The 12,392-nt window shown below is 35.0% G+C and overlaps 1 protein-coding gene across 3 annotated transcripts in view; it reads right to left on the bottom strand.

Annotated features, from left to right (window-relative positions):
• LOC150078191 (voltage-dependent calcium channel subunit alpha-2/delta-2-like) overlaps window positions 1–12,392 on the bottom strand; it is a 663,667-nt gene that overhangs the window by 62,377 nt on the left and 588,898 nt on the right. For 2 of the 3 annotated variants that reach the window (XM_090384688.1, XM_090384689.1), the window contains one exon: window positions 9,721–9,879. In XM_090384688.1, the coding sequence (XP_090240814.1) occupies window positions 9,721–9,879 (159 nt within the window). Of the gene's footprint in view, window positions 1–9,720; window positions 9,880–12,392 lie in introns of those variants that run through there. The other variant, XM_090384690.1, reaches the window with a different exon arrangement.

Genomic DNA, 12,392 nt, shown 5'->3' with positions numbered 1-12,392 from the left:
AAGACCCAGAAAAATTAGGCAGATGAATTGTGAAGTGGAAATTGAGGTTTAACATGGATAAGTACAAGATAATACATATGGACAGTAGTAATCCCAGAATAACATACCATTTAGGTGATATACCACACTCATAACATTACTGTGTCAGGCACAATTTAGCCTTAGTTGCCCTTGTGCTAATAAACTTCCATTAAAACCAACCCACCAGCACTCATAGCTGTAGAGAATGAAAAAGAAAAATATCTAAGAGTAATGCAGCCTGATCAAGTTTTTGAGCATATATTATATTATATAAAATCTAGTACTTGCACTAGAAAGACACTAGTAAACAGCATTAGGAAAATCGCTTGGAAACTATTGCTTTTCACTTACAGTTGGAATGTATAGAAGAAAGTGAAGTATCTGGATCACTGGAAATCTTTGATTTCTGACGATCCAGGTACTTAGCCAAAACAAATCAATAATAATAACAGACTTCACTCAGTTTATCAGAATTGTAAGTTGTAGCAAAGACTAGCTTACAAGCACAGCATTGTCACATTACAGAGTGTTTATACAACTGAAAATGTTGAGAACTAAAATAAACAGCTGTGTAATTTTTTGAATGTGTGGACATAGCTAATGTTTTTTATTGGTAGATTCTTGTTATAATTGAATTTATTATGGATTGATTTATTGGTGAAGTGAAAACAATTGTTATCAGCACATTTGCAAATTTGATAAAAGGTACAGCAAGGTCAAGCATCAGAATATTTGGCAAGAATAAATGAATTCTAAGATCAATGTGACTGGATGGCTGAGGTTGGGAAGGGAGGATAAATGTATTTTTTTGTACATTTAAAAATAAGTGAAATTAATTTTACATGTAAGTCAAGAGATATTCCCTCATTAATATTAATAGAGTACTTGATCTTATCCAACTTTTATTTTAATATAATTACCGAAATTAGATTGTTCCTGTTTTTAATTTGAGACAGCCATTCATGCTTAATTACAACAGTATTTTCTGATTTTTAAATTATAAAAGCCATTTTATTAATCATTTTCTTATTATTACTATTTACTTATTACATTTTATATAATTTTATTAATAAGAGATCCTTTCATAGATTTTAACCTCATCTAGCTTTCAAAACTAATAATTAGATAGGAATTGACACAATACCTCTTTTTAGTCTCAAAATTTCATCAGCAGAGAGAGAGAGAGAGAGAGAGAGAGCTCACTCACCTCTACAACAAAATACTCAAACAGGCACAGATGCCTTCAAGCTGGTTGATTTACAGAGTTGTGGCAGTTCCAAAAAAACTTCATGTGAAATCACCTGCAGACTTCAGCCAATATCAATTGCATCTCCCTTCCTGAAATGCCTCAAGAAGTGCATCTATAATGATGTTGCACTTGCAATCTTTGCACATAGGCCTAAACATACCCATTGTGCCATGCCAAATAGATTTACTATAACCTGTTTACAGTCCTTATTACAGAAAATACTTCACACATGGAATGACAATGAAGATCTCCACACTATTTTTCTGGATACAAAATTTGCTTTCGACTCAGTCCAAATCACACCTCCACTTGCTTTACTCAAAATCCGCTAGGAGGACGATTGTGTCCGGCTGTTTGTATGATGTGCTCCGTAAACTTTTCTTTTTTTTGTGTGTTTTTTTTAATTAAAGTATTAAGTTCCTATTAGTGCCACCACATAAGGATAGACCCTTGGATTGCCAGGTGCAAGTACTTTATTATTTGAACAGACAACATATAAGTATTAAATGAATTTCTGCATGTTCATTCTGCTACTCTATACAAGCGCTTTCAGCCATTATCTTGTAGTTCAACTTATACATGTGTCCAACAGACACTTGACCTCGACCAGGCATTAGAGTTTCGCATAGCCGCTCTGCTCTTCCCTCCCTACTTAGACCCCTGCTACCTGTGGATTTCACTGCAAGACAAGTAAGGCGCCCGGCTGGTCACAGTGCCAATTGCTTGCAAAACCACAACTGGTGGTGATATTAAATTGTCTAGTAACACTACAGTAACTGAATTCAATATGACAAATACTACCTTCTGTCCTGTGGGACCAGCTCTGACCCCATTGTCCAATGTATTGAGTGTAAGCAATTAATATGCAACGACTGTACCCAATCTGACCTGAAAAAAAATTAAATAAAAGTCGTCGGAAATCATTCTGTTGTGATAGATGTCGACTCAGAAATTCTCAGAAAAGCCCTATAACTGTTGCAACGCAAAACAGCACGGAACCTGAGACACTTTCCTCCTCTTCCGCTAATAAAGTTGAAATGCCCTACTTTAGTTCATTTGAGACAAATATGCCAATAACTAGAAATACTGACTCTGAATCGTACGTGGCTGAAGCCTCTAATCCTTCTTTGTTGTCTTCGGGGTCGCATCAACTTTCAGATGCATCAACTCAAACACATATATCTGTGCTGTCAGAAGATCTCAGCGCTAACTCCCTCCCTACTGAAACTCTGAATCCAACCTTTTGTATTCTGCAATCAACTGAATTCCAGGAACTACTCTTTAATACTATGCAGAAAATCCTCATTCAAACTCAGCTAATCAGCGTACCTCATACTGCAAAATCTGATATTCCCCTGGATTCTAATACACTCAATGAAGGAAACTGTGAGCTATCCACGGAGATTCATGGTATAAAAACAATATTAACTAATCAACAGGCTGAAATTTCTGACATTAACACCCAAATTAAAAATCTCAAGTCAATTATGTCTTGCCACTTAAGGGAAGCTAGGAAGAATTCTGAACCTACTCTTGAAACTAATGGGCTCAAAGTGAATAGGAATTCTTCATTACCTGACGATGCCCTTAGTATTGAGACCAGATCTTCATTTTCCACCGGCCTCAATACTCCTACTGCTGCAAATATTAATTTGCCAAAGCCTACTAACATTCATGATTCAAGTCATTCAACAGAGCAATTCATTGCCAAACAGACTATCAGATGATTCTTCTGATGTAAATCGAACCACTCCTACCACCTGCTCTCCTCTGCGGAACAGTTCTGTCTGTACCTCTATTTTACAAGCTCAGAGTCACCAAGTGGAATCCTCTTCAACATCAGTTAAGGCAACATATGCAAAAATAACTGCTGCCACAGTGAGTAAACCTGTTTCTGATTGCCAGTCTCAAATATCACACCAAAGATCAAAACAGAACAAACCTTCAGAAAATGTTAAAGCCTCTATATCTCAAGATACTTCCTCCAAGCTTCCAGCCAAAACTCATCAAACACAGAATGTAACTACTGCAGAAAAATCTCAGTTACTCAACCATAAGTACAATATCACAATTATTCCCACAAAAGACCGAATTTTTGTTTCTAGGCTTGGACCCGCCACTAAATCTGAAGATCTTATCAACTTAATTAAAGAAGAATATGGTTTCGGTGTAGATGTCCGTTCTCTGAATACACGGTGTCCTGCCTACTCATCTTTTATAATAACATGCCTTCCATCACAAACAGAAAAAGTGCTGAATCTAAGATCCCTCTTGTCAGGAGCTCTAGTAAAAAGCTTCACAGACAGACCATCAAGGGAGTCCAAAATCTCTTCTCCACAGGCATGGCAATCAGAGACCCTGCTATCTACACATACTCCTCTCGTCATAGAATCCCCAGATCCAAACTGTTCAGTGTTTACCTTCAGAATTGCAGGAGTATAATTAGCAACCTAAACCACTTTAGAGCAATCCAAGGCTCACATATTTACGACATTTACCTGCTCACTGAAACCTGGCTCTCCATAGATATCGATGATCAGGAGATTATAGATGGGCAATTTACAATCCATAGAAAGGACAGAGGATCTCGTGGAGGCGGAGTAGATATTATACATTCTAACCATATACTCTGTGAAATTGCATCAAATTTCACAAATATTGAATCAGTATACTGCCTTCTTCATCTTGGCAAGTTAAAAGTTTTAATCGTATTGCTTTATTTTCCACCTCCCTTAACTAATATCGACCTCCAGTATTTAGAAAGCTCGCTGGAATCTATCTTCCCACTAATTCAATCTGCCGACATAGCAATGGTTTTGGGTGACTTTAACTGTCAACTGGCCAATTTAGGATCTTTTTCTCCATCACTGCAGACTAGGGCTCTCTTTAATATGCTTCACAGCTATGGTCTTGAACAAATTTACAATTTTCCAACCAGAGAAAATGCCTACTTGACCTAATATTTTCCTCTACTCATACAGATGTTTACAATGACAACCCTATATTTCACTCGGATCATTCGCCAATAACTTTTGACATCACAGTGACTTCTCATAACTTCAAATGCAGCTCCCATTCTCCACGATTCAATTTCAGAATGGCTGACCGGCCTCTGCTCAACCTAGCTCTCAGCAACATAGACAAGCAGCTCACTGACGCTATGGATGACATCGATGTGCTCACCAGCAACCTGATCAACTGTGTCCATTCAGTTATATCTGACATTGTTCCTCAATCCCATCTGACTGCACGCTCTATCTACCCGCACTGGTATAATAGCAAACTAATACATAAAATTAAATCCAAAGAATTCTACAGAAACAAGTATAAGCAATCAGGTGACAATCAATACTATGAAATATTCAGCCAACTCCGCAAAGAAGTGAAAACGCTCATATTAAACTCTTACAATATGTATACAGAGTCAGTTCAGGATAGTCTGCTTACTCACAGAGATATCAAACCATTCTGGAATTACATGAAGCATAAGAATATAACCAGTAGAAAGTTACAACTCCATAACGCAGATGGAATTCTCTTATTGGATGAATTCAGTATTGCTCAAGAGTTTGCCAAACATTTTTCCAGAATTCAAACAAATGATACATTGAGACCTGCCTCATTTCTTGACTTCACACCTGTTAAAGATGATACCCTCATTAACCTCTTTATCACTGATGAAGATTTAAATTCGGCATTAAAAAGCATAAGAAATGACTATACTAGAGGCCCAGATGACATTCCAGGCTTATTTTGGAAAATGACTGTCACTACCTCAAAACCCCCTCATACTGCGGATCTTCAACTTGTCTCTCAGGCTGGGGAAGTATCCTAAGCACTTTAAGCAGGTCAATATAGTTCCTATTTTCAAAAAAGGTGATAAAAATGATGTAACTGATTACAGACCCATAACCTTGCAAAACAGCCTGGCTAAACTCTTCGACACAGCAGTACACAAAAATCTCTTTGAATTCTTCAGGCCTTTCATTGATCAGAATTAACATGGTTTCTGCAGTGGCAAGTCAGTAGTCACAAATTTACTTCCTTTCTGGCAATACACCTCTGAAGCTCTTGATAACTACCTACAAGTTGATGCAGTCTACACAGACATATCTAAGGCATTTGATAAAGTCCCGCACGAACAACTTCTGGAAAAACTTATGCTATATGGTATCCGCGACCCTTTGCTCTCATGGCTACGCAGCTATATTACGCATCGTTCCTTGAGCGTTATCATCAATCAAGTGAACTCAGACTGTTTTATACCACTAAGTGGAGTACCACAAGACTCCCCCTTAGGTCCTCTTCTCTTCATTGTTTTCGTAAATGATCTTCCTTCTTCCATCTACACCTCCAATGTTCAAGTTGCTCTCTATGCAGATGATCTTAAGATCTACTCAGTAGTGAAGTAGATTACCGATTCTCAACAGCTTCAATGTGCTCTCAATAAATTCTCTCTGTGGCTATCTCTGAATGGCTTGTCTGCTAACCCCTCGAAGTGCAAAGTAATCTCTTTCTCATCCAGCAGATCTCCACAACTAATAAATACCGAGTACAGTATTAACTCTGTGATCATCGAAAGGTGTGACCAAGTTAACGACTTGGGGATTCTCTTCTCCAGCAGTGCTAAATTCGATGCTCATGTCCTTAAAATCACCAGCAAAGCATTCAAAACACTGGGATTCATCAAACAGAACACATACAAGTTCAAAAAATACAGATATGCAGTTATCCTTTATAAAACTATTGTTCTGCCAATCCTTGAATTCAGTTAACCCATCTGGAATCCTCACACAAAGACTTTAACTAACAAAATTGAAGCAGTCCAAAAACATTTTGTCCGTTACCTTACGTACCGCAATCCTCTATTCTATCACTCAGTGTATTATGATTCACTGTGTGATTACTTTCATCTGAGGCCTCTGTGCACAAGAAGAGTTACTGCTGACATCACCCTTCTAGCCAAAGTAATCACTGGAACTTATGAAGCATCTGATATCCTCACTAAAATCAACTTCAATGCTCCTTGCAGACAAATCAGGAACCTTACACCGTTTCACTTCGAATCTGCCACCACGGACTTTATGAAGTTCAGTCCACTGAACAGAATCAGCAAATGACTCTCTCATTGACTTCTTTGACAACTCCCAGTCACTGATGAACTCCATCCACAAGTTTGCCTCTTCTCTTAAACTGCAAAATGACTAGCTCTGATCTAATTATTGTAGTTTATGTGTTTTATTATTTTTCTATTCTCTAACTGATTAATTATTACTTGTTTTACCGGTAACTTAACTTAATACAATCCTCTTTTGTACATATGATTTTAATGTTTGAATCTATATCAATGTTTATCTTCCTGTTGGATTTCATATTATTGTTATTATGTTTATTGTTCTGATCTCAGATACACTGTTAATGGTTACCTGTTGTGTATCTTGTTATTAATAAAAATAAAAAAAAAGCTTCTATGGGTTATTCGACAATATACTCGAGCTCCTTAAAAATCTTCTCTCTAGGAGAATGCTTCACTTCACCGATAATAATAGTACAGTCTGTAGAAGCATGGATGTAGGTACCCACAAGATTTTTCTCTCTCAGCCCTGCTATTTGCTGCAATATTTGTTCCACTCATGGATCAGGTCCAGAATTTTTATCATTTGCTGATGTTATTTTGTGTTACTGCCATGCAAGCGCCAGATTGGTGATTCACAAGCAAGATAAACATCCTCAGAAATTGTAAACAGCTACCTTAATACATTCTGCGAGTATGCTAAATTTTTTGGCCTGTCAGTCAACCCAGAGAGGTCAAGCTATCTCATCTTTACTCCAAGCCGGATGATGCCTGCTGATATTGCATCATCCTTACTTCCGAAATTAGCAGGCAATGTTCTGACTCCACAGACTGTCAAATTCACGGGGGTAATCCTGGATGCAAACCTCACTTATAAACAACAAATTCAAGTTCAGTATTCCAAAGCGTTGAGAACATTCTGGGGAATGAAAATAGATATGTGCAAAACTCACAATAAACAAATAATCAAGAAATACCTCGCAACAATTTCAGTAGATTGTGCTTCTATGCTGTGAAAGTATGGTTTGCTGCACCTCCTACCAGCCTAGAAACTATGGGGTCTCAAATTCTGGGTGCTGAAGTGGGCCTTATGGTCTCACCAGATCTACACAACATCCAAATCTGCACTCTGCTCCAACCTTTCAATACACACCCACAGTACACAGAGCCCATGTGCTAAAAATAAAGGCATTCCTTCATCTGTGCTCATCTAAACATGATTACATGAATATCTGGAACACAGTTGGTTGGCATTTACAAGGAAGACACCGCCGCAGTACCCTCTCCTTGTGTTTGAAGCTCCACAGGTTACAGAGTTTCAACAGACACTTCCCAAATGAGATTCCAGACATTCTCAACTCGCTCAACATCGACACTAACCTGTGATCTATTGACAAGTCATATTGAGATAACATCTTGGCCTATCTTTCTGTATACAATGGACAGGTGTGTAAGTGCCAGGCCTAGTATGCTGACATCATGTTGTGTTGCTCAATTTGTAATCTTGTTTGTTCTACATCCTATTGATCCTGTTTTCTGATATTTTTGACTTGTGTTTACTTGGTATTAATTTATTTATTTTTTAAATTTATTTTTTTGCTTAATTTTGTAATGCAACTGTACTTTGTATTTCTGTATTTAATCACTTGTTTAGACAATGCATTGTTAGATTCCTCTGGTTATCTGTTTATGGAATCATGTATGTATATGATTTAGTCAATAAAGAAACATTATTATTTTAAAGAAATGAAAAATATGAGGAAAGAAAATGAGAAAAATTGCTAAAGCAATTATTATAATAATTGCTCCAACAATTATTATAATTAACTCAAAGTTCACTGATGTCAGTTAACAAATAATTTTTGAATTAAATTATTTGAATGAACGTCTTGTTAGGATGAATTAGAAACAGAAGAAACATGACATTGGAAAGCAGTAAAAGAGAAATGTGTAGAAGAAAGTGAGGTACTTTGACCATTGTAACTCTTCACTGATTTTGGATGATCCAAGTACTAGATCAGAATAAATCAATAATAACAACAGACTTTATTTAGTTAAAATTGGTCCTCATTAAAAACAAAAAGTTAATTTCACTAAAGGTGATTCCAACAGAATTTTTTAGTTCATACCATTACAAATTAAAAAATATTGAAGAAAAAGTCTTAAGACTTTAGTTAACATATATTCAGAGTGAATATAATTTTGTGTGCTGTTTTTCATGAAATATTTGATTGTGGTATTCCCTTAGCAAGTCAGGGAGGTTTTAAAGTTTGGAAACATTTAAATAGACACAAAAATAAATAAATAAATAAAATTTCCATAGATTTTTTAAAAAAATGGATATAATCAATAACTTCTTTTTAAAAACTGGAAAAGCAGTCAATAATTTAATTCAAAAATTAATTGTACAAGAAAAAAAAAAACAGGTGACATGGCTTACCAAAAACAGTCATTTATATAATTCAATATTTAGTCATTTATATAATTTAAAATTTTATTAGTTTTTAGAGTAACTAATAAAAATTTTATGGTAGTGCTAATGTGTAGCTGTGATGGTTGCTTTTATGTGTTCTTGCTAAATAGTTTATAAATATGGTTTTAAAGTGTTTATTTATTCCAGCTGCCTATGCTTTAGCATAGCACTGGTATTTGAAAGTTTGAAGAGCTGCTTTTTAAATTCTACAAGCTATGGATGCAGGGGCCTTTAATTAGGTGGAGGGATTTGTTACATTGATTAGTTGTATCTAATTTTGGGACAAAATTAGATACATTGTAACTCTTCACCTGATCGGAAAAGATATAGATTTTAAAAGACTGAGTTTTAATTAGCCATATAATGGCATGTTATACAGCCATATATAACAAAGCCACCGATTGAGAAAGACATGGTGACCTACTCCAGTATTTTTCACCGGAAAACTTTATGAATGAGCTCAAGAAGAAATCAATAATGCTAGGAAAGGTCAGTGGAACAAGGAGAAAAGGTCGGTAAAGAACACAATGGCTTGACACCATCAAGAAAACACACTGGCACGAGCATGAAGGACTTGAAAGAAGCTGTTGAAGACTGGACAACATGGAAGCAGCTTGCTCATAAAGTCTCCAAAAGTTGGCTGCAACTGAACAGAACAGGTGACACAAACAAACAATAAAAATTTTATGAAAACAGTAAAGGAAATTTTTTAAAAATTAATAGAAGTAACCAAAATTTTTTTTTGCACACTGGCAAAAGAATACCTCTGCATGGGTCTAACTGCTTGCTACAATATTTGTATAAAATTATACTTATTTGTTAGGGTTACAATACTTTTGATAAAAATATATTAGTACCATGATCACATCTTAATATTTGTATATTATGATGTGTATATCTTACCTACTACAGTTATTGCAGTGATATTCTCCATCAAAGTTAGTTCCCCAATTACCAAAATAATATTTGGCTTCTTGAGTTGTACAAATCCTTGTGTCTGATGATTCTGTAAGAAATTCTGGTAATCCCATAGATCCTGGCCAAATATATGATGAAAACAGACTGAAAAAGCAAGAAAAAGAGGATTGCTCTGCTTATTTTTTGGGAACAATTATTTTACTTTAAAAAAATTTAACTTTTACTTAAAACTTAAGAAAAATCAACATTACCAGCCAATAAAAATCATTGTTTAGCTACCTTAAATATTTCAGTTTATGCTAAAATTTACGAGGATTGGTCAAAACAATTAATGCCCATTTTGTTATAAGTTTTATTGCAGCTATATTTTTGGTGATGGATATATACAAATACAATAAAAAGAAAGTTATTCAATAAAAATGGAAACTATATTATTCAATATAGTCTCCATTTTTAATATATTTTTGCCAATATTATTTCCATGCCACAAATACAGTGGCATAAAAGTCTAGCTTATGACTTTTAAGGCAATTTGTTGCAGCTTTCTTTACTTCCTTATCAGCAGGAAATGTTTTTAACAAGGAAGGTATCTTTATGTGTCTATATAAAAAATAGTCAGAAGATGCAAGGTACAGAGTATAAGGAAGTGGTTCTTTCATATTCCACCTCATATTGGCACTTTTCTTTTTGATTTGTGAGCTGTATGGGATCTTGTATTATCATGGTGCACTGTGACAGTGGATAATTTCCATTTTTCTTTAAATATAGGCAGCCTCCGTATAACACGGTACTTCTACAACACGGTTTTGCTCTAACACAATTGATAAACTGCAGAAATATTTGATATAAATAGTGGCAAACTTTGCCACTATTTATATCAAACATGGTTTATATAACTTTGCCACTATTTATATAACATGGTTTCACTTTAACATGGTTAGAGAACTGCGACAAACCTTGCATGATATTCTGTGGGAAAACCCTGCTATTATGTTGGATGTCATTTTTCAACATCTTCATTTTCATTCTTTTTTGTGAATCCCTGCTATTGACTTGCTAGTTTTTATTATTAAAAAAAAATTATTGGGAAATCCTCATATTTTATTTTGTTAGGAAATCCCCATGTTAGGTTCTGTGCTATTTAACTTGTGCTTGTTTGAGACCATAAAAAATTGTGACTTCAAAGGGTGTGCAGTTCATGACTTTTAAGGTTTTTGTAAGGTTATTTTGGTTTTTATTTGATCGTTTATAAATTTTTCAAGGTATGTATTACTAAAGTTTAAAAACAGTATTGATATAATTTCTTTGTTGTGAATTAAATTCCAGCCCTAAATTATGTCTAAAGAAAGTAAAAAAGCACTGCTCAAATGAACCTCTATTTCTCTAGAATCAAAGATACAAACTTTGGACTGTCTCAAAAAAGGGGAAAAGGTATCATACGTTGCAAAAAGTTTAAATTTAAATGAAGCAACAATTCGGACTATAGAGAAAAATGAACAGAAAATTAGAACTGCTGTTGCTGCAGGATTTTTCATTTCTGAAAATATGACAGCTCGTCCCCAAGCAATAATTGAGAAAATGGAAAAAGCATTCAGTATTTGGATTGATGATAGTAGTAAAAAACAGACCCCATTAGATGGCAATGTAATTAAACAAATGGCACTAAAAATTTATAATCATTTAAATGAAAATGAATAATCTTTTGTTAACCCAGAGTTCATTGCCAGTAAAGGTTGATTTGAGCAATTTAAAAATTGCTTCTCGTTACATAATATAAGAATTAAAGGGGAAAGTGCATCGGCTGATAATGAAGCTACCAAGAAGTATACAGAGGAATTTCAAAAAATTATTGAGGAGCACAGATACACATCAAGTTTTCAATGCCGATGAGACAGGTCTTTGGCAGAAAGAAATGCCCAACAGAACATTTATTTCAAAAAAAGAGAAAACTGCACCAAGTTTTAAGGCATCAGGTGATTACATGATAAAACTATGCTAGTTTATAGATCCTCTAATCCTTGTGCAATGAAAGGTGTAAATGAAAACGCGTTATCAGTATACTGAAAAGCAAATAAAAAAGCTTGGGTAACTGCCGATTTATTTAAAGAATGATTTCTAAATTGTTCTGTGGCAGATGTGGAAAACTATTTAAAGTGGAAAAATCTAGATTTGAAAGTTTTATTATTATTGGATAATGCACCAGGCCATCCGAAAAATTTAAGTCACCCAAACGTTGAAGTAATGTGCCTACCACCTAATACAACTTCTTTAATTCAGCCATTAGATCAAGGCATTATATCTACCTTTAAAACTCATTACATTAGAAAATTGTTACAATGGATTTTGGAAAAAATTGATTCCGAATCTATTGAATTTCTGTGCCTCCATCACGGAGGCACAGAAACATTTTTAAATTATGGACTGTATCGGAATCATAGCTTTATTGCTCAAAGAAGTAAAACTGTCAACATTAAATACATGTTGGTAAAATGTATGGCCAGAGTTAGTTTATTCAGGAAATATGATCAAACTGGCAGAATACGGAATCGGTGTGATAGCAGAATTGGCTAAGTCGGTAGGAGGAGAAGGTTTTGGTGGAAATGGCATTGGAGGTAAACCAAATCAATTCAGAGGATGATAGCACAGATGAAAATTCT

The sequence above is a fragment of the Mastigoproctus giganteus genome, chromosome 11 (genome assembly GCF_048544385.1).
Source record: "Mastigoproctus giganteus isolate SK-2022 chromosome 11, ASM4854438v1, whole genome shotgun sequence".
Classification (NCBI taxonomy): domain Eukaryota; kingdom Metazoa; phylum Arthropoda; class Arachnida; order Uropygi; family Thelyphonidae; genus Mastigoproctus; species Mastigoproctus giganteus.
Note: the sequence above shows the minus strand (reverse complement) of the source record. Positions and strands in the feature narration are given on the sequence as shown.